This window comes from Trichosurus vulpecula, chromosome 2 (assembly GCF_011100635.1).
Source record: "Trichosurus vulpecula isolate mTriVul1 chromosome 2, mTriVul1.pri, whole genome shotgun sequence".
Classification (NCBI taxonomy): domain Eukaryota; kingdom Metazoa; phylum Chordata; class Mammalia; order Diprotodontia; family Phalangeridae; genus Trichosurus; species Trichosurus vulpecula.
The window spans coordinates 106,915,161-106,938,004 of record NC_050574.1 but is presented as its reverse complement, the minus strand read 5'-3'; the positions used below and the strand labels follow the sequence as shown (position 1 = coordinate 106,938,004).

The following is a 22,844-nucleotide window of genomic DNA, read 5'->3' as shown; positions in this document are numbered from 1 at the left end:
TTGTACTTTTGCACCTGTTCCTCTATTAATGGGAATGCTCACTCATTTGGTCAGAAGACTCTATGTCTTGCTCTTCTGGGGTGTGTGTGGGGTGGTTTCAGTGAGAATACCCCCACACCAGTCATGACAAACACATGTACCTGACTGTGCTGCCAAGACTCCGGAAGCCAGTGAGAAAGAGGAAATGGTGGATGGTGGCTTGCTGAGCTGGGAGCTCCTAGGAGGTGGTGTATGTCGTGATAACCAAAGGGAGAAGATGCTGAGGCTGCTTGATTGTAGAACTTGGGAGTGACCTGCCTGCTGGAGAATCACACCACAACTTTTTTCTAGAGATTGACCAGGAAGTGGAAGCCATCCCAACAGAGTCACCATCCACCCCATGAGATAAAGATGAATTAGATATTGGTGGGATGTTGACCTCTTTTACATACATGTGCTCCACCTTGTGACTGTGAGATCAAGCTTCTTGGTATAAAAGCCACTTGCCTCAGTGATGATAATAAGAAGCAGAGCACAAGAAAGTTTGGACTCCTCAAACCAGTGGCTTTCTAAAGACAAAGTGAATTTTAACCCTGTAGCTCTTAGATTTCAATTTTCTTTAGTAAATGTAATTTAATCTATACACAAATGAGTAATCCTTTCTGATATCTCAAAGTTGAGAAGGAGATTGAAATCCTGGGGGAACAGGGGCAACAAGCCATACAAATGATTCATTTACATGGAATAAATCATATCCTTAGACTACACAGAAACTAAAGCAGAGGCAGTAAGAGGGAAAAGGCAGGTCCTATTCACACATGTGCAGAGAGACTGAAAAGTGGCTTGAGACCTAAAGGTTCAAAGTTCTTCCAGGGCCTAAGCAAACTGAAGTCATCTGGAGCTGATGGCACTTATACTTGGTGGCTTACACAAACACTGTACTCTAGGTAGTACAGGGCTATCTCAGCCACTTTTCCTTAGAGCTCCTATAAAGCAACTGTTCCTGAGGGAGGACACATTTTTTTCAGTTGTTTTTCAGTCATGTCTAACTCTCCGTGACCCTATTTGGGGTTTTCTTGGCAAAGATACTGGAGTGGTTTGCCATTTCTTTCTCTAGCCATTTTACAGATGAGGAAACTGAGGCAAACGAGTTAAGTGACTTGCCAAGGGTCACACAGCCAGTAAGTTTCTGAGGTCACATTTGAAGTTGGAAAGATGAGTCTTCCTGATTCCAAGCCCAGTGTTCTACCTACTGTGCCATCTAGCTGTCCTGGAGGACACATGCCCCTGTACTTAGGTGTGAGTGTGTCTATACATATACACACTTATATATGTACACACATATGTATGTATACACACACACACACACACACAGTTCTATACACTAGATCAGGGGTTGGCAAACTAAGACTCACTAGGCAGATCTGGACTGGATGAGTTTGGTTCATTTTATATATAATTTATGTGTACATATGCAGGTGTGTATGTGATTGTCTATATGTATATATTGTGTACATACAACACCCGCAGACCCCCCCCATCCTATTGTGAGTTTGTGCATATAAGTAATTTTAACAAGATAAAGATCAATACTTTTTTTTTTAGGATATTGAAGAAGTACCCACCATTAAAGGTGTTCAGGTGACTTTCACTTCTTGAAAGTTGTGTTAGTTCTGGCTAGACTACTGAGCTGAAAAGGCTTCTGTTTTGGGTCTAGTAATGCACTGTGTAACTTTCATTCAAAGAATAGCATAATTAAATTCAGAGAGGCTCATAGCCAGAAGGTTGGCCATTGGCAAGAAACTTGGGGGCTTTAGCAACTTATGAGAATATTTATGAAGGCACAGAAGGGTTGTGAACAGTAGAGGTAGAGGGAGTACCTATATGACTTGAAAGTACAGAAAGTCACAGAAATGGTGATGATGATAACTACTGCTTACATTGCACTATAAGGTTTACAAAACTCTTTACATATGTTATCTTATTTGGTCCTCACAACAACCTTAGAAGTTAGTAAGTATTCTTATCTCCATTTTACAGATGAGGAAACTTGGGGCTGAGAGGTTAAAGACTTGCCCAGGATCACACAGATACTAAGTGTCAGATGCCGGATTTGAATTTAGGTCTTTCTGACTTCAAGTCTAGGGCTCTATCCATGTGCCACCTCCCGGACAAGAACATATAATATTATTTTTATAAAATATAAATCTACTTTTAGATAGAAGTATCTGTATCTGTATACACATGTTTATGAGAGGAGAGCAAAATATCACAACATTGTAGATGTTAAGCCAGAATGGACCTCAGAAACCAACTGGTTCGATTCATTCATTTCACAATGAGGAAACTGAGCCCCAGAAAAGTTAGTGCCTTGCCTGGAGTCACATTGCTAGTGAGCGGCAGAATCGAGATTCAGACTCGAGCTCTCTGACTCTAAATGTAGCGTACTTTTATATTAGGAAAAAATGGAATGAAGAAGAGAGTATAAAAATGGAAGAGAGGGAGAGGGAGACAGAGAGAAGAAGAAAGAGAGGAAAAGAGAAGGAAGGGAGAGACCATCCTGTGTCTGAATTACAAGGTGGGTTGGTACTGTCTCTTGCTGTCACCTTCATATGTTTGTGACCACTGCCAGGCCATAGACATTCTCTATGAATGCATTCCCTTGTGTGCATTCATTCCACTCACCGTGGCCTACGGAAGGTCAGGCCATACTGCTGACATGCCAGCCCCACCGTGGGTGTATAGACGATGGGCATGAACTTCTCCACATCTGATGTAAGTACTCGGTAGAAAAGTTTCTCATTCCTGTCTTGGAGTGTCATGAGGATGATGTACCTTAAAAGGGGGAGAGAGAGAATCCGAGGCAGTTGTTAGAGTCCACATAGTCTCCACTATGGATGGTCATGGTAGAGCCCACAGGGAATGTCAAAAGAACATCAAACTTTTGGTTATATGTGGTAGTGGAAAAAAGGGGGGCAGTTTCTGTGGGAAAACTGAAGCTTCCTTTTTTGAGTTGGGTTAACATCAGGCACAGGCAGAGGAAATAGCCACCCACATGATAATTTCAGGGTGCTCTCCCCCCAAATAATACCTTTATTACCTACTACCAATGCCTGAATTTCCTCATTAGGCACTTTTATCAGTGAGCTCTCCCATTACAAAAGGTTTTCAAACCCTTTCCTTCCACAACTACAGAGGAGCCTTGAAATCCAAATACCCCCTTGGGGTGTTAGCACACTGACAAATGTATATTCAGGTGAAAATAACATCAGATCCCTTACTAAGAGCAAGTTTCCAACTCAGAGAGAAAAGAGGAAAGGGTAATATGTCATCGGGCCCCTCAAATGGGGAGGAGTCCTAAAAAAAGGAGAAACTTTACCCATGTCACAACAGTACATGTTAGCACTGGTTCTAAGCTCTCTGTTGGTATACCCCCTGGAGTCCAGGGTCAGAGTTAGGAGGAACGGGAACAGAGAGGCGGATGTTGGTTTCATCTAAGTAAAATGTTTTCTAACAAATTATAGTTGTCCCAAATTGGAATGGACCACCTCAGTAAATAGTGAGCTCCCTACCCCAGGAAGTCTTCAAGGGAAGGCTGGATGACCTCTTGTCAGGTACACTAAAGAGCGGATTGTTGGTCAGTCACTGGATGGAGATTCCTTCAAAATCTGAGCTTCTACGACTGACTCATGTAATGCCTGGTCTTTCTAGGAAATCATAAGACCCTTGAGAGCAAGTTATCCGTCTGTCTTCACTCCTACCCTTAATGTAGGAGGTGCTGAATAAATGCTTCTTAAATTGAAAAACTCAGGTTGTAGAATTAGAAGGGCTGGGGGTGGGGGAAAGAGTTAACAGCAAGGACATTCTCTACATACTTGTCCAGATCACTGGGCTGTTTCTCATAGTATCTCATCACCCGGAGGAGCTGGACATCTTGGCTCAAGAAGCAAGGAGGTATTAGGCCATGGATGCCAAGCTGCAGCCTTTCTTCCAGTGTAAACGCCATTCCCTAGGAAGATGAAAGAAAAAACACACACATAAACACATGAACAAGGAGCCAAAAAGCATAAGAACATATCAAGATCTCTCTTTCTCTCTCTCTCTCTCTCTCTCTCTCTCTCTCTCTCTCTCTCGATCTCGCTATTTAAAAACTGGACTTGTGCTTTCACTGGTGTATGAAATTGCTAGTGGGGAGCTTCTCCCAATGTAGATGACCTTTTCTCTGAAATCTGGGGTTTTAAGATTTTCCTGGAACATTGAGAGGTTAAATGACTTGCCCTGGGTCATATAGCCATTTTATGTCAGAGGCAAGATTTGAATTCAGGCCTTCCTGGGTCCAAATCCAGCTCTCTCTCTTCACTACACCATGTTGTGAGTGGTCAATAACTTCCCTCTATACAGCTGGGAAGTAGCACTAAATAGAGAGGGCTTCACATAGGGGAAAGAGCAATTAATTTTGAGTTGGAGTACCTGGGTTTCTCAGCTCTGCTTCTAGCCTGGGTGGCCTTGGCCAAGTCACTTCCTTTCTCTGTACCTCATTTGAAAAATGAGGGGGCCAGAGGAGATGTTTTCCAAATCTTATGATTCTATGCGGTCTGACTTTCCTGTTTGCAGGCTATGAAGTCTTAGGCAGAGGGGAGTCAACAATAAACTCAAGTTTTCAAAAGACAGACAAAAAGGCAAGTGAGGATATAAAGTAAAAAAGAACACAGTCTTCTAAGAACTATGCCAAGAGCACTAAAACATACAGGGAAATTAGACTGGCAAAAATGCTACGGGCAATAAAAAGATTTCTTTAGATTTGCTTTTGCTTGTTTAGGTGTGTAAGGGTGGGGGCCGACTTAGTAAATCAATCACCCCACTTAGCTCAGATACCTTTATCAGGTGAGAACACACTAATCAATCAGAGGTGTAAAGAAGGCCTGGATACCTCAAAGGCAAGTCCACTAAGTGTGATGGAAGTGTTTACATTGGTTGAGTTGGTTATGCCTTGTGGAGCTTCTATTAAACCAGAGAACCAATTTGGACTTGGGGATCTGAGCATCTGGAAGCTTAGTGGTAGAAATCTCCTGAGATGAAATTACCGGGAAGAGGGTAAAGGTGGGGATGGGGGAGGAGAAAAGCTCCAGGCTTCTTCAGTCCCCCAACCCCCTGAAGACAAAAACACTTAGAGGAGACAAAGGATCCTAGATTTAGAATGGGAAGAGACCTTAGAAGTTGTCAAGTCCAACCCTCTGGAGGTTAAGTGACTTGCCTATGGTCACAGAACTATTAGTATCAGAGTCAGAATTTGATCCCAAGACTTGATAGTTGTTTTCAAGTGTTTGAAAAACTATCACCCGAAAGGAGGCTTAGGCTGGGTTTGCTTGGCCTTAGAGCAGAGAACAAGAAGCGATGAGTGGGAGGAACAGAGAAACAATTCTAGGCATGAGGCAAAGAGCACACAACAGCCCCAACGATTAGAACAAGAGCAGAAGAGGCTGCCTCAGGAAGGAGCTGCTCCCCCTCTCTGGGGTATTAAAGGAAGATCTAGAAGGCTATTTGTTGGGTATATATTGGGTAGGCATGAGTTGAACTAGGTAGCCTGTGAGATTTTTTCTAGTTCTTAGATTTGAGGATTGTGTAGGTGGAGCTGGTATGAAAAATGAGAAGAGCAATGCAGGAGGAGTCTTGGACCAGCACTCCCCTCAGGAGGTGGGAGATTTGGTGGGACATGAACACTCAACACAGGGGATTGGACTCTGATTTGGTCCCCATGGTTCTCCCAATAAATCACTTTCAGTATTAGTCCTGACTACTATTCAGTGTATTAGTTAGCCTTCCCCTCTGCAAATCTGATAAGGATGCCAGCCAGTCAGTCTGTCAATACATATTCATTATGAGTCCACTATGCACAGACACTATGCTAAGCACTGGGGATACAAAGAAAGGCAGAAGACAATCTTTGCTTTCAAAGAGCTCGTAGTCCAATGGGGAGACAACATGTAAACAACTATATACAAAAGAGACAAATACACGATAAGTTGGAGATAATTGACAGAGGGAAGAAGCTACGGGGAAATGGAAAAGACTTCCTACAGAAGAAAGGATTTTTAGCTAGGCCTTAAATGAAGACAGGTAAGTGAGGAGGTGGGGAGGAGGAGAAAGGGCATTCCAGGCATGTGGGACAGCCAGAGTCAAGAGCTGGAGTGTCCTCGTTGAGGAATAGCAAAGAGGCAAGGGCCACTTGATTGCAAGAACATAGTACATGGGTGGGGGGGAGGTGTTTGCAAGCCATCTATATTTTTCCAAGTCATCAATAAAAATAAAACACCGCTAAGCTCAGACCCCTGAGTACAACATTGGAAGCCTCCTTCCAAGCCGACATCAAACCATTAATGAATACTTATTAGGTCTGATTATTCAACCAGTTCTGATTCCAGAACCAGAGAATTATCAAATAAATAAATATTTATTAAGCACCTACTATGTGCCAGGTATCACAGGGGTCACAGAGATCACAAGTATAAAGAAACAATCCCTACTCAAAATGAGTTTACATTCTAATGGAGGAGATGATAAGTATATATAAAACCATATACAACATAAATAAAAAGTTAATAAATACAAATATATAGAAAGTAGTTAAATACAGGGTAGTTTAGCAGAAAGGAAACTAGCAGCTGAGGGGCTCAGAAAAGGCTTCATGCTGAAGATGATGTTTGAACTGAATCTTAAAGGAAAGAAAGGGGCTCTCTAGGAGTGGAGGTAAGAAGGGAAAGCATTCCAGGTATGGGAGATAGCCAGTGCAAAAGCCCAGAAACTGACATGGGAGTGTTTTCAATGAATAAAAGAGAGAACAGTGTGGCTGGATTACATAATGAGGGAAGGGGAAATGATGTTCAATGAGGATGGAGAGATAAATTGAAGCCAAGCTGTATAGGGCTTTAAAAGCTAAATAGAAGAGTTTAAAGAGTTTCACTTTATAGGCAACTCCAGACAATCTTCCTACTGCATAGTGCCACACATCTGTATTCATCCTCTGTTACCAGTTCTTGCTTCTATCCTCTCAAATCTAGCTTGGCTTGGGAATTCCCTGTGCATTCATATCAGTTGCTTAAGAAAACTGCCCCTTTCCCTCCTCATTATAACAGTTTCTCTTTCTGTCTTCCAAATTTTATTCTTAAGAGCTCCTTAATATTTCTGGACTGACTTTCTCTATGGAATTTCTACCTATTCTCCCTTTGAAGTCACTGAAATCTTCTCTCCCAAACTATATAGTATGTCAGATATATATGTGTGTATGTATCTATATACGTGTATATATATATATATATATACGTATATATAGATGCATACACACATATATACATACAGATAGATATAGCTATATCTATCTATAGTTTTCTTCTCTTTCTATATTACAAACTCTAAGAGAGACTGATCACTTCTCCCCAGAGGGGAGCCCTCTGCCATGATATCTATTATTTCCACTTCAGCAATATGGTTTCCTTGTTGGTCCTTCCCCTTCTGAAGGATGAAGTTATCGTTAAGGTAAGTCAAGAAGCTATTATGCTCCTTACTTTTAGCAGAGAAAATTTCTACAGCTGTCTACTGGGCTCTCATAATTACTACAGCATTTTTCTGTGCCAGGCTTGTGATTTGTTCCATCTATTCCTCACCTATTTTCTCTTTCTGCCAAAGTGGACTGCAGTATAGTCTAATGCAAAAAAAAATCAATTTCTGCCTTTGTTATTAATCTTTGCTAAAATACTTTCTACTATATATTCCCCATTCTGTTCCAAGATTTCTCCACATGATATGTTCTTTTTGATATAAAATGTTACCTTTCACCTTTTACCTACATTGTTTATTTTGAATAAGGCAGTCCAGCCATGGGTCTCATCACATCAAGTTTCAGTGATATTTATAAAGTCATATCTGCCTCCTTGCATTACAACTCCCTAGTTCCTTTTGCTTTTCTGCAATCAATCAATGAATAGGCATTTATTAAGTACTAATGCTTGATGCTGGAGAAAAAAGGACAAAGACTAAAACAATCCTAACTCTCAAGTCTAGCAAGTACATCTAACCTTCTAACATTGCAAGTAGAGGTTTAATTAATGTTTGTGGAATTTAATTAATTGTAGGTATGTGTGAATTCTTGAATGTTGAGGAGAAGGGCTAGAAAAGGGTTAGGAAACCCCCAAGGTCATAGGATTCAGAAATAGATAGAACCTTAGAGAATATCTAGTCTAACTCCCCCATTTTACATAAAAGCCTAGATGATCATACAATATAACATAAATAGTAGAGTTGGGATTTGAATACAAATTAAAAAATCCAGGCACAAATCCAGTTTTGTTTCCTCCACACCATGTTGCTTGTCTATCTAAAACACGGTTCTTAACCTTTTTGTGTGTCCTGGACCCCATCAGTAATCTGATGAATCCTAAGATCCAAAATCATGTTTCTAAATAATATAAATAAGTGCCAAATTTTAGTCAGAAGTTTGTCAAAATAAAGATGTAAATTTTTCCCCCATCCAACTTCAGAGACCCTCTGAAATCTATTCCAGGAACTCTTAGGTTAGGAATACCAGATCTGCAGCCTACTCCACATGAATCATGATTAATTCAAGGTCTTTCTATACTTCTAGAAAATAAACATTACCTAAAATCTGGAAAATTTCAAAGCATTTCAGCCAGGAAAATAGCTAGAGGTATAGGCAAGATAGATTGCTAAGAATTCTTACAGATATAAGATGACTTAGAAACCCTTTTTTTTGCATTGTCTGGGTTCAAAGTCATTAGTTCATAAATCCCTGGGTGCTGGCCCCCACCCAGCTCCTCCACTTGGGAATAATATTTGTCCCCTAATCCTTCTGTATGGGGACACTGCCCCCATAGAGTGGGCACTTTCAAAAAATATCATTAAGCAGCTCAACTGTTCTTTGCCTTTCTCAAGAACTTGACTGCCTAGGATGGGACCCTGGGGATCCCTATTAAGCCCACGGATCTAATTATGACATCATTCTTGTTAGCTGCCATTGTGGCTTTTAATAATTACTCACTGCCTTCTGGAGGGCTAATTGTTATTCTTGGATGACTGCCACCAACTCCTTTTGTACTTGGAAGAAAAACTGAAACTGTTTAATGACTGGTGATTTTGGCATTAAAAAAAAATCCAGGGGCTTCTTTCTGCACTGAAGCTGATTTGGGGAGAACCTCAGCTCCCCGATCTCGAGGGCAGCTGTGGTGCCTCCTTAGTCAAGTTAGATGCATGTATTGATGTGACAACTGTTTCCATACTTTTATGTAGCACTTCATGTACCTTTATGTAGCACCTGCCCCTCAGGGGGAGAAACCCAGCAAATACTCATTGAGTGACTAACCATGAATTCTAACACAAATGCTCGATTTATCACCAGAGAGCTTTGTAAATTAATTTCCAGCTCATGCCTCTGTGACTTTATCAACTGTATCAAGTCTAGGCTATGTTAAGGACCTTATATGGAAATCTTCCCCTCTGCAAATGAGGCTAAATCTCTAAGAGTGTCAAAATGGGGCATTGCCAAGATCAAGACTAATTCTGAGGAGCTTAGGGGTGGAGATAAGCAACCCACCTATAGCTGAGAGTTTTAGAATGTTGTCCTGGCCACTGAAAGATTAAGTGACTTGCCCAGGATCACATAGCCAGCATGTGTTAAAGGTGGCACTTGAATGGTCCTACAGTGTCCTAACTGAGGCTGACTCTCTACCCACAACAACCCATTGCCCCTCTAGGACTCATTTAGGGCCCTTCAAAACTAAAGGGTTGTTTCCTCTTTGCCTTTGGAGGCAGGTTAAAGCTTGGCAAATCTGAAAGTCTTACTTGAATTTTAGCTATTGAACTATTATAATATATAATAAATGTATATAATATATATTTTATATGTATGTATACATTATATATATTTATATACACACATGTATACACACACAGAGAAAGAAAGGGAAAGAGAGAGTAAGTAATGTAGGGGCACTTATTAGCTAAGTGACTCTATGGGTAAGTCACTTAACCTCTGCCTGCCTCAAGTTTCTTCATCTGTAACAGTGGGGATACTAACAGCACCTGCTTTCCAGGGTTGGTATGAGGATCAAATGAAATTATATTTGTAATATGCTTAGCAGAGAACAGGCACTATATAGATACTTATTTCCTTCCCTCCCCCCTCTTTGTATCTCCAGTGCCTTGCTCATTTTGTGCTGTTGTTCAGTCATGTCTGACTCTCTGTGACCCTGTGGACCATAGCACACCGATACTGTCTGTGGGGTTTTCTTGGCAAAGATACTGGAATGGTTTGCCATTTCCTTCTCCAGTGGATTAAGACAAACAGAGGTTAAGTGACTTGTCCAGGGTCACAAAGCTAGTAAGTGTTTGAGGTCATATTTGAACTTAGGTCTTCCTGACTCTGAGCGCAGCTTTCTATACAATGAGCCATCTAGCTGCCTCATAGGCAAAGAGAGGTTAAGTGACTTGTCCAAGGTCACACAGTTAGTAAGTGTCTGAGGCTGGATTTGAAGTCAGGTCTTCCTGACTCCAAGCCCAGCACTCTATCCACTGAATCATCTTGTCCATAGTAGGACCTAAATGAACATGTATTTAGTTGAACACGCTATGTAAGAAGACATATAATACCAATGTTAAGATGCCTATGCCTTGAGCTAAGCAGAACAATACAACAATGAACTCATCAGTCAATTTCTCATCCTTGGAGGTCTGAATGACACCTTGTTAAGCACACTGTAGAGAGGAATCACTGTTTCTGCAAGGAGTGGAATAGATGCTATATGAAGTCCCTTCCGACTATAAGATTCTGGGTTTCTAGAAGGGGCTTGTGAGATGTTGTGAGAACTTGAATTCTGTGACTTTGAAAGACAAAGAAAGCTAAAGTAATTCTTGATACTTACTAGCTGTGTGACCCTGGGCAAGTCACTTAACCCGATTGCCTCACCAAAAAAATAAAGTAATTCTCATTTAGACAAAGGCTTATCTATTCTCTTCTCTCCAGTCAGGACCAATGACTAAGACAGCCAGTCAGAAATATTTATTAAGCACTTTTTACCATGTGCCAGACACACTGCTAAGATCTGGGGATACAAAGAAAGGGCAAAATAGGGACCCAGTGGTCAGGGAGCTCACCTTCTGATGGGGGAGATGACATGCAAACAACCAGGTACATACAAAATACTGTTTAAGAGGTATATAGAAAGTGATGTTGGAGGGAAGGGACTGGGGTGTGGAGGTGAGCCTGGTAAAGATCTCCTGCAAGAGGTGAGAGTTAAACTGAGTCTCGAAGAAAGCCAAGGCCAATGGCTCTTTCCAGGTGGCTATGATTGGGCAGATTTCAATGAGCTGTTTATAAATAATAGCATTTATTATTAGGAAACAAAGGGACAGAGGAGATGCAAGGTAGAATTAAACAGTGATTCAACAGGGGGATAGGTATACCCCAGAAACAACAGAAACTGATTCCTAGTTTATGCATTCACAATAGGAACTTTATCATTAGCCCGTTTCTTGATCTAAGCTAGCAAAAGTCTTGGTTCTCCTGTACAGGGTGCCCTTAAAGTCTGGACATACAAGCAAAAATACATATTTTCAAGAAATAAAATGAATGAAATTTTCAACAACATTTTATTTAATTCGAATATTTACAGACCTTAGCCCCCTTGACTTCTTTTTCTGGTATATACTAAAGGAGAAGGTGTACTTAATGAAAATCACAGATGCAACACACTCGATTGAATGCATAAAGAGTGAATGTGCTAAAATTGACGGCAATGTGGAGTTATTGCATCGAGTTCACGTGAATCTTGCAAAGCGCATCAACCTTTTCATCACAAATGATGGAAATCACATTGAAGATATGATTTGTTAATATTCCAATTAAATAAAATGTTGTTGAAAATTTCATTCATTTCATTTCTTGAAAATGTGCATTTTTGCCTATGTGTCCAGACTTTAGGAACACCCTGTATATCCCTCAGTTTACTGTAAACCTTCTGTCAATTTATGAATACTTTTTAGGCTTGATTATAATCATTAACAAATGAAAGTACACTTGAATTTCCAAAAGTCTTGAATTTCACATCAGGGTGTCAAGGCTTGCTTTTATGGAGCTTTAATCGAGGCAAAAGGGCTTATTTAACAAAAATTGGCTCTGAAAATTGGGAGATCATCAGAAAGCATTGATTAATTTGCTATTTTTTCCTTTCTTACCGGCATTGCTCTTTACTTGGTCTTTAGCCAAAAGGTGAATATGTGTTTTAATCCATGCATGGAATCAGCCATCCAGAACAAAACATTGCAAAATAGACAGAAATGTCTGCAGAACGTAAAAGCATGTTGTGACATCAGTGAGAACTCTTCTGGTCTTGTGATCAGCAGGTCATAAAAGCCATTAGAGAATGTTCATAGGGGACATTTAGGCCTTGAACTGGGCTTGGATGAGTCAAGGGGTTCTGTCTGGTTTTTAGTTATAGACTTATCTCTTAATGATTCAAGCCTAATAGCTCAAATCTAAATACATCTCCCTGGCTTTCAGGACCCTGTGTGATCTGAACTAATGCTACCTAATTTAATACAGTCTTCCTACTATTTTTGCCCTTTCTGTGACTCTTTAGTGTTCAACTCGGTGCCTGGCACATAGTAAGAGCTTAATACATTCTTGCTGACTGATTGGTTGACTGCACAATATGTACCTGCTGTTTCAGTCACTCTCAATCAGCAATGATCAATTATTAATTATTTATTATCTCTAGGTCGGGGTGGGATGAGAAAAGAAAAAAGAGAAAAAAAATTACATAATAACTTCATTATATGTTGAAAAGGAATAACGAGTTGTACATAACAGATTTGCAGTTTCACGAGCAATCATCTTTTTAAAAAAATTACACTATGTTATGGATATGCTTGTTTTATTCCATAAATTAAAATTATATTAAAAAATTTTAAAACCAGTCATTAAAATTTGTTTGGTCTCAGGTCCAACTCTCTTAGAAATTATTAAAGACCCTCCCCAAAGAACTTTTCTTTACATTTTTATACTATCAGTATTTACCAAATTTAGAAATTAAGATGTCTTAGTATTTTTATGAAAATGTTTTTGACCTCATGGACCCCCTGAAAGGGTCTTATCTCATTACCCACAGCAACTGTTCTAAAAATTTCCTTTCTTCTCAATTTCCCCTGCTGTCCTTAGCCTCCATTTCCAAAAACCATCTAAAGACATTCTCTCAACACAACTGGTCCACTCTTCAAGACTTTTTGCTATCATCCTCTATTCCTTTTCTTTCAGTTTTGGAGCAAAAGATAACCCTACTTTTTACTAAAGCTAGTTCATAACTATAAGTGATCCTAACCCTTCTTGTCTGCTTTAGGCTTTTATTCCAGCCATCATCTCCCTCTTATGCAATGGAGAAACAGTGTGACGTAATGGATAGAGTTTGGCACTTGAAGCCAAAAAAAACCTAGATTCACATCCCACCTCACAAACTTACTAGCTGTGTGACCCCTAGTAAGACACTTATCCTCCTTGGGCATCCATTTCCTCATCTGCAAAATGAGGGGTTTGGACAAGGTGGTCTCTAAGGTCCCTTCCGGTTCTAAAAATCCATGATCGTATGGTCTTCAAACCTTCCAATTCAACAAGCTCTTTTCCCATCCTCTTACGAACATGAGCAGATTTTCCTTCTCATTTCTACATTGAAAGCACTTTCTCAAAGGTCACCAATGATACCTTGATTTCCATAGTTGGAAGGGACATTATCCTTCATCTAGTACAATTCCTGATTCCCATTTTAAATGCAGAGATTGAAGCCCAGAGAAGTTAAGGGAATTTGAGCAAGTAGAAGCAAGATTCCAACCCAGGTAAGCTGACTTCTAATCAGGCATTCTTCCCACTGACACAATGCTCTCGGAAGCCTTTTCTTCAATCTCCATAACTTGACCTCTCTATAAACAAAAGACAGTGCTGACCATTACATCCTTCACAATACATTCTCCTCTATCGACTCAAGGAAACCACATTTTCTTGGTTCTTCTCTCACATCTCTAACTGATCCCTTCTCTGCCTATGGAACCCATCTATCTACCAGGAAATACCATTGGCATTTCAAACTCAGCAAGTCCCAAACCAGGTTTATTTTCTTTCTCTCAAAATCTGGTCCTTCTATTTGTTTCAATCAGCGCTACCATTAGGTCTTCTATATTTGAAATCTTGCTGTTATCTTTGATTCTTCCTTCCTTCCCACTTCCCATATCCAATCAGTTACCATGTCCTGTCAATTCCATCTGTGCAAGAGCTCTCCCATCTCTCTTTTCCCATAGCCACCAGCTTGGTATGGTCCCTCAATTGCCACCTACCTGTACTACTACAACAACCTCCTAGCAGATCTTGTTAAGACCATCCTTCCCAAATTAGAACACTAACGTATTATTGGTGGAGTTGTGAACTAATCCAACCATTCTGGAGAGCAATTTGGAACTATGCCCAAAGGACTATAAAACTGTGCATACCCTTCGATCCAGCATTACCATTTCTAGATCTGTATCCCAAAGAGATCATAAAAAAGGAAAAGGACCTACATTTATTTATGGCAACTTTTTGTGGTGGCAAAGAACTGGAAATTGAGGGGATGCCCATCAATTGGGGAAGACTAACACTAACTGATGCTGAGTGAAATGAGCAGAATCAGGAGGACGCTGTACACTGTAATATGAATATTGTGCAATGATCGCCTATGATAGACTTAGCTCTCCTCAGTACGATAATCCAAGACAATTTCAAAAGACTCACGATGGAAAATGCTATCCATATCCAGAGAAAGAACTATGGAGTCTGAATGAAGATTGAAGTATACTATTTTCACTTTATTTTTTGTTTTTTCTTTCTTGTGGTTTTTCCCTTTTGTTCTGATTCTTTTTTCACAACATGAATAATGTGGAAATATGTTTAACATGACTGTACATGTATAACTTAAAAGAAAAAGACCACCCTCTCCCTTTATAATCCATCCTTCATGCCAGACCTGTCTAGATCTGGTCATAGAGCTAGACTAGATCATAGATCTGGATGTCTCCTCTAGCCAAAACTTTAGACTAGCTTCCTATTACTCACTACTAAGTTCAAACGCCTTAGTGTTCCCCTCCATTCATTCTGGCACCACCCTGTTTTTATCCTTCTCTCACAACTAGATGGTGCAGTGGATGGAGCACTGGGCTTAGAATCAGGACTCCTCTTGCTGAGTTCAAATCCAGCCTCAGACACTTACTAGCTGTGTGACCCTCGGCAAGTCACTTAACCCTGTTTGCCTCATCTGTAAAATGAGCTGGAGAAAGTAATGGCGAATCATTCTAATATCTTTGCCAAGAAAACCCCAAAAGGGGTCACAAAGAGTCAGACACGACTAAAAATGACTATACAAACATACTATTTCTCTCTACACTCTCTATGCTCTACCCCCTTTGGACTATTCATTGCCTCCCATAAGTATCCTGTATTTTCCCATCACTTTTACCTTATTTAAGTTGTTACTGTACCTAGAGAGCACCCTCTCCACCTGCTGGATTCCTACTCATCCTTCAAAGTCTAATTCACATGCGACCTTCCACAATACTACACAATCAGAAATTATCTTCCCCCCTAGACACTCACTGAACACTTTATTTGTACCTCTCTTATAAAACTCCTGTGGTTTAATTAGCATTGGAAGCTCTTGACGAGGAGTTTCATTTACCGATCAATACAGATAGGCATCTGGTCTACAACTTACAATTTTAAGCTAACATATTTTTTATTATTGTTATTTATGGCAATAACACATCACTTTTCTAGACTATAAGGCTTTGTGAGAGCAACTCAATGTTATCTAAATTTTCATCTAAATCAGTACCTAATGCAATGATCTGAAAACAATAGACGTCTAAAAAAGGTTTGGTGAATTCACTTAGATACAGGCATTCATGTACTACACTTACAAGGAAAGGCCCTCCCCTGACTCAGATAACTTATGGATTGAAAAACCAATCAGCAGATGCATGAATAAAAAGTTTCTGCCAAACACATTACATCATGCTCTGAGACTCATGGGCACTACTCTACAATCAGTTTCCTTGAATAATAAAACACAACATCTATAGTTGTCCTACTTCCTGTCATTAATAGGATAAGAATTATGAGGCTTATCTGCTTCTTTGCCATAGGATATAGGTTGTTTAACTATTGGCAACAGGAAGAAATTTTCTCTTCTTTTGTAGATGACTTTGTGACTTGATTTGCTCTTGGGGTATTAAGGTTTCATGTGTAGTAGACCATGATTAGGGACAGATACAGGATTACTGGGGACACTGGTCTCCTGTTGTACTGCAGTTTTTATGAGCCCACTCCTATAGACAGGCCCATTGGGAACCCTGGCATGCAGCCTTGATACCCCTAAACAGACCCAGGGTTGAACTGAGCCTTCCGCTCAGACACACTTCCTTGATCATGTATAAATACAGAGATTAAGAAGCATGTCATAAAGGCAAGAGTTACGGACATTCAAGTGTTCATTACGGCCACTGCTCATTAGTTTTCCTCCAATGGCCTCCCAAGTTGGTACTGCTGAATGTCCCAGGACCAGAGCTGAGTAGTGTTTTATGTGCATATCACATTAGCACCCTATACTCTTGCTCCAATTTAGAAAATCCTATGCAATCTTTACTCCTTAGTATAATAGGCTGGGATTCTTACAAACTGTACAGTGTAGAGGGCATCCTGACTTTGCTGTCTACAAACTGTATAAAGTCATTTCAGTTCTCTGAAACTCAGTTTTCCCATCTCTAAAATGGGGATAAGTAACATATGTAGCACCTACTTCTCAGGGCTATCATGAGGATCTCATGACATAATGTATATGAAGCACTCTGCAACTCTAAAGTGCTACAAAAATCTAAATTATTATTATATTTCAGCCACTTCTTGATATTCATTCTTCTCTTGGCTTCCAATGGTATTTTCTCTTGGTTCTCCTGCTTCTTATCTATCTACTCCTCCTTAGTCTTTCCTGGTTCTTCCTCTTCCTCCTGCCTCTAAAGTGTGGATGTTCCCCAAGGGGCATCTACAGCCCTTTCTCTGCTCTTTTCCTTAGCAATCTCATCTACTCCCATGGCTTAAGTTATCACCTCTATGGAGTTGACTTTCAGCTTGGTCACTTCTGCCCTGTTTGCTCTTCCAGCATCTCATTTCCAGCTGCCTGCTAAACATCTCCTCCCCTTGCTAGTGACTTAAACTCAGCCTATCCAAAATGGAGTTCATCTTCCTTCATCCATGAGGTTCACTCTTCCTCCCATTTTCCCTGCTCCTGTTACTGACACCACCATCTTTCCTGGTTACTTGAGCCTGAAACCTCTGTCACCTACATTTTAGACCTTAACCTCATTCCCACATGTGAGTTGCTCAATTCTAATGATTTAGCACCTGCACTCATTCTCACATCTATACTCTCCTTTCTATCACCCCATCTGCCATGCTAATTCAGGGCCTCATTAACTATCCCCCTCCCCGACTTCATCTATCCTTCAGTCTGCTTCCTGATTAACTATTATTCCTTATGGATCTGGCCATGTCCCTTCTCTATTCAAAACCATTGAACAGAAAAGTCAGCAGCAAATCCAGGAATACAATCCAAGTTGCCTGACTGCTCCAATGTATTTGTAGAAAGGTATGTTTCTACGTGGCCAATCTGGGGGGTGGGGGTGGGCTGCAATGTTAAATACCATTATGCCAGAGAACAAGGCTTGGCTTCCAGGGGGAGGGAGGGTAATTAAGAACTGGAATCCCACTCAGGAAAGTGTGAGCTGCCCTAAGTAGGATATAAGTTTCTTCAGGGAAGTATTTAATTTTCCTCATTTTGTCTCTAATACCTAGCAAAGTACATAGTAGCACATAGTAGGTACTTCAACATAGTACATGTTGAACTGAACTCAACCTAGAAGTTTGGATTAATCTAGGCAGAAGTTCAGTTGCCAACCATCTAAGCACAGCCACATAGAGGAATGTTGTCACAAACAAAAACAGTTGCGGATGTACTTGAAGAGTCTGGGGGAAGAGACCACTCCTCATTCTTTTTATCAGTGTCATTTCCTGCTTAAGCTGTCTATTAGTATCAGGCCAGCTAAGTAGTGATTTTAAATGATTATTATAAAAACACTGGTTTATCTAATGCTGATTACCAGCTTAATCAGCCAATGATAAGGCAGTACAGGAATTATGAAGGATGCTGGGTATTCCCTCTTTCTTCCTTTTCCCTCCACTGACAGCACAAGAAGGTCCCAGGCAGCAGGCTGAAGATGTGAACTGTGTGCTCCATCACAGGAAGCATATAAACAACAGCAGGCACTAGTGAGTATGCACTGCTTGGTTTTTCCTTTAGCATCTCTCAAGTAATAGGGTGGGGGCTGAACTCCCTCTGAGGATCATCAGCCTTTCAAATGCCCCGCCCCCATTAGGGCCCAGTTTCTGCAGGTGGGTAGATCTTTCTGGATCTGCTCATTTATTAGTTCTGTAGAAATAGAACAATTACATTCTCTACCCCCCAAAAGAAGGCTGAAGCACTAAGAAATCATAGCATGTAGGAGAAAAAACTTTCATAGGATCAAGTTTTAAAGTTGGAAGAGATCTCCAACATCATGTTACAATGGAAGAAACAGATCCTTTGCATCACTAAATCTATGACACTATGACAATTGGTCCTATGGGACAACTCTTTGCTGTTTTTGATAAATTCTGTGAAAACTGGCACACTAGAGAGCCAGTCCTGGAGTCAGGAAGACTCATCTTTTTGAGTTCAAAGCTGGCTTCAGACACTTAACTAGCTGTGTGACCGTGGGCAAGTCATGTAACCCTGTTTGTCTCAATTTCTTCACGTGCAAAATGAGCTGGAGAAAGAAACGGCAAACCACTCCGGTGTCTTTGCCAAGAAAACCCCAAATGAAGTCAAGAGGAGTCAGACATGCCTGAACAACAAAAGGACTTGCACCCAAGTCTTGAATCCAAACTGGCTGTACCTACACATCAGGTGACCTTATGCAGATAAATCAGTTTGGACACTGTCATTCAAGAAACAATCAGAGAACAGGACAGAGCACTGAATTAAGAGTGAAGCTCTGATCTGAATTCCTCAGCTGGCTCTGCCCCCAAGCCACTTGTGTGGGCAGAGGCACTCCTTCCCCTCTCTGGGCCCCAGTTTCTTCATCTATAAAATGAAGGAATTGGACTGGATGATCTCCAAAGTCCCTTCCAATTCTAAAACGGCAAATTTTATTGTGTTTTTTTTTCTCCCATGGGCACCACAACTTTTTGATGACTAGTTTTGATGGTCTTGCCCCCCTTTTCAGGGGTCATTGTTCTATTTCTATAGAACTAAAAAGGGCACTAAAGAACTAAAAAGCTCTTCACTACTTGCCCCAGCCCCTCCCCACCTTTCCTGTCCTCTCATACCTTATTTAGACCATTGACATTGGCCTCCTGGATGTCCCCTCCTTAAGACACTCTATCTTCAGACTCCAGACATTTCCAGTGGCTGTCCCCCATGCCTAGAATAGTTTCCCTCCTCATCTTTGCCTCCTGGTTTCCTTCAAGTCCCAAATAATTGCATCTTCTACAAGAAGCCTTTCCTGATACCAGTAATTTTCCCTCTGAAACAAAAAACTGGAACCCAAGTTTCCTAATTCCCTGGCCAGGGAACTCTCCTCTCTGCCAGTGGTCCGCAAAGGGTGTGCTGGTAAACACAGTAGCTTCACTAGGTGTGCCCCAGATGCTACTGAACTCACATTTGCAACTGCATAATTAAGTCTCTGGGTTCTCCTGTAGAATCTTGTAGGTTTCTGCCATAAGTAAAACAAGTTTGAGAAATGCTGATCTATACCACAGCAGTGGGATTATCTTGTCCATCTCCGTAGGCTACAGTTAAGAGTCACACATTATCCAGATGTGACTCTTGAGGTGTCTCCAGTTAGCACACCCAACTTTATGAGATGGACACTTTGGGCCCTAAGGTGATGAGTGAGACAGCAGGTTAGTTTCAATGAGTAGGGACTTACAATGGCAAGGGATCCAGGGTGATCGCATCTAGAGAGAGGGGCACCTGGGGCTCAGGGGGTTTCAGAGCTTGCTCTCTAAATGAAGGAAAAGGGACAAGATGATTTGAAAAGGCAACAGAGTAAAAAGAATTTTCTAAAGTAGGTAAATATGTTGGGGGTTGGGGTGAGAGAGGCAGAGAGAGGAAAAGAGGCAAAAAGAGAGAGACAGAGATGAAAGACCCTTTTATAAACAGGAATTTTTTAAAAGGATGATAAAATGAACTAAAAGAAAACTGAATGCAAAGTAGAGTCAAATAAAATCCAGTGAAGGGGAGCGAGGAAGAGAAAAATTATCACTATGTGGAACAAAGCAGAAAGACCATTTCTTCTCACATGGCCTTTGTCAGCATTCCATTAAGCATCAGAAACAAAAGGCTGAAAGGAGAAACATCTAACAATGGTCCATTGTCAGGCTTTGTGTTTGAGGGCAAGCAGAGAGGCCCAAGGAGACAAGGACTGAGATTGTCAACTGTAATTACTCTGACTAGTGCCACAGCCCTAGAAAGACTCACTGAGGGAATTAGAAAGCGAAGAAGTCAATAAAAATCCACAAAAAGCCGACACAGCGGCTTCCCTGAGATCAGCTGAGAAGCGAAGAATGGACCACTTTAGAGCAAGGGCCCTGCACAGTCTTACTGGCTTTAAACACATTTAGGAGAGACTGCCAAAAGATTTGATAGCTACATATTAGCCACTATCTTAAGGTCTCTTGTGTTTACTTATCCTTATTAAGTATCATAAGATGTTAGAACTGGAAGGAACTTTATAGACCATCTGATCTAATACTGTCATTGTACAGAATTAAAAGCAGAAGTTTTGGGGATGGTCAATAGCTTCATAACTCGTGCAGATTACAATAGTAAATTATAAATACTCAGAGCTCTGCAGTTCTTTAAAGGTTTATAAAGCATTTTTCTTCTCAAGAATCCTCTGAGGTAAGCAGTTCAAATATCACCGCCAGAGAACACTCTGAGATGGGGGCTCAAGCTGATAGTATTAGGGCCCCCAAAGCCTCCAGACTACACATACCTAGAACCCTGAGGGGAACATGTAGCATTGGTTGGGGGACCTTCTCATCAATGTGCATGGAAGTTGGGACAAGAATGCTTCTGTGCTAGCAAAAGCAACATATAAGAAGCATAATTGTTTCATATTCAGATGGTTTTAATTATCAACCTCTGATGTGGTATGATGGTAGACAGTGGAGCTTGTCTTATGGTCAATGTGTACTTGTGAGAGGCTTTTGTGTTTCAGCATTTCTTTGCTCTGTAGGAAATAATTACCTGTATCATGTCTGAAAAAAAATTTCCCCATATTGCTGAGGAAACCGAGGCTCAGTGAGGCAAGGTCTTGTTCATGGCTACACATCTACTAAAGATTCAGAGTCAACCTGTTTACATGTATTTAATTAAGTGCCTAGCCAGAACTCAGGGCAGCTAGGCGATTCAGTGAATAGAGCGCTGGGCCTGGAATCAGGAAGACTCATCTTCATGAGTTCAAATCCAGCCTCAGTTACTTACTAGCTGTGTGACCCTGGGGAAGTCACTTCACCCTATTTGCCTCAGTTTCTCATCTGCAAAATGAGCTGGAGAAGGAAATGCCAAATCATTCCAGTATGTTTGCCAGGAAAACCCCAAATGGAGTCATGAAGAGTCGAACACTACTGAAAATGACTGAATAGCACCATCACCCAGAACTCAAGTGGTATGGTGAAGAAAAGACACTAGACCTGGAATCAGAGGATCTGGGTTCAAATCCTCAAAATGCCACTTTTTTCTGTCATGGGCAAGTCACTCAGTCTTTCAGCTATAAAATGAGGCAGTTGAAAAAGATGGGTTCATTTTTTTTAGGTCTCCCCCAGCTCTAAATCCTAAGATCCTATCTCCATAAACTGAGAAAGTGTTTATTCAATTAATTTCAGGCTCATTGGCTGATTTCCTTCAGTTCCTATTTACTATCTTTTCCTTCTGCTAAGAGGACATGTTTTGACCAGCATGGCCACAGGCAAAGTTCACGGAGACAAGAAAACTTAAGGAAAATATGTGAATGAATCATACAAGCATATGATAGAGCTAGAAGAGAAATCCCAGAGATTATCTAGTTTATTCCCTTCATTTTATAAAGGGGGAAAACTGAGGATTAGAGAGATCAAGAGACTTGTCCAAGGTCACACAGTTAAAAGTGGCAGAGAAAATCCTGGTTTCTAGATTGTCTGGGCAAGGGTTCCTTCAAAGACAGTGAACAAATGGCAACTTGATTGCTATCTCCTGATCCTCTGTCCTTCTGGTACAATGATCTGGACATCAATTCCTTTACTCAACATTTATTAAAGATTTTTTTATTATGCACAAGGTTTGTGCTCAGAACTGAGAAGGACATGGACTGTGGTATGACAGTAAATGCTGAACAACTAGCTCTCTGAAAAAAATGTATGCATGACACACCTTTATTCTCCATTATTAATATTTCTCCAACACTTTATTAAGTCCGGACAATCAACAAAACAATAAGGCAAGCCCTAATTTGTAGAATTAGCCCATCTCTGAGGTATAAACAGTCACACTGAAAATTTAATTTTAGGCTCTTGGTGGAGTTGGCTCCAGCACACCCTTGGATACAGAGATGGATGAGACATGGTCCCTGTCTTCAAGAGAACTTACACATTAGTCGGGTAATAAGCATACATATAGATATATACATACATACATGTATACATTCAT

The 22,844-nt window shown here is 40.6% G+C and overlaps 1 protein-coding gene across 2 annotated transcripts in view; it reads right to left on the bottom strand.

The window, feature by feature from the left end:
• Nucleotides 1–22,844, bottom strand: part of ME3 (malic enzyme 3) — a 316,892-nt gene that overhangs the window by 156,377 nt on the left and 137,671 nt on the right. For both annotated transcript variants that reach the window (XM_036747311.1, XM_036747312.1), the window contains 2 exons: nt 3,855–3,988; nt 2,665–2,814 (listed from right to left, as the gene is read on the bottom strand). In XM_036747311.1, the coding sequence (XP_036603206.1) occupies nt 2,665–2,814; nt 3,855–3,988 (284 nt within the window). The remainder of the gene's footprint in view (nt 1–2,664; nt 2,815–3,854; nt 3,989–22,844) is intronic.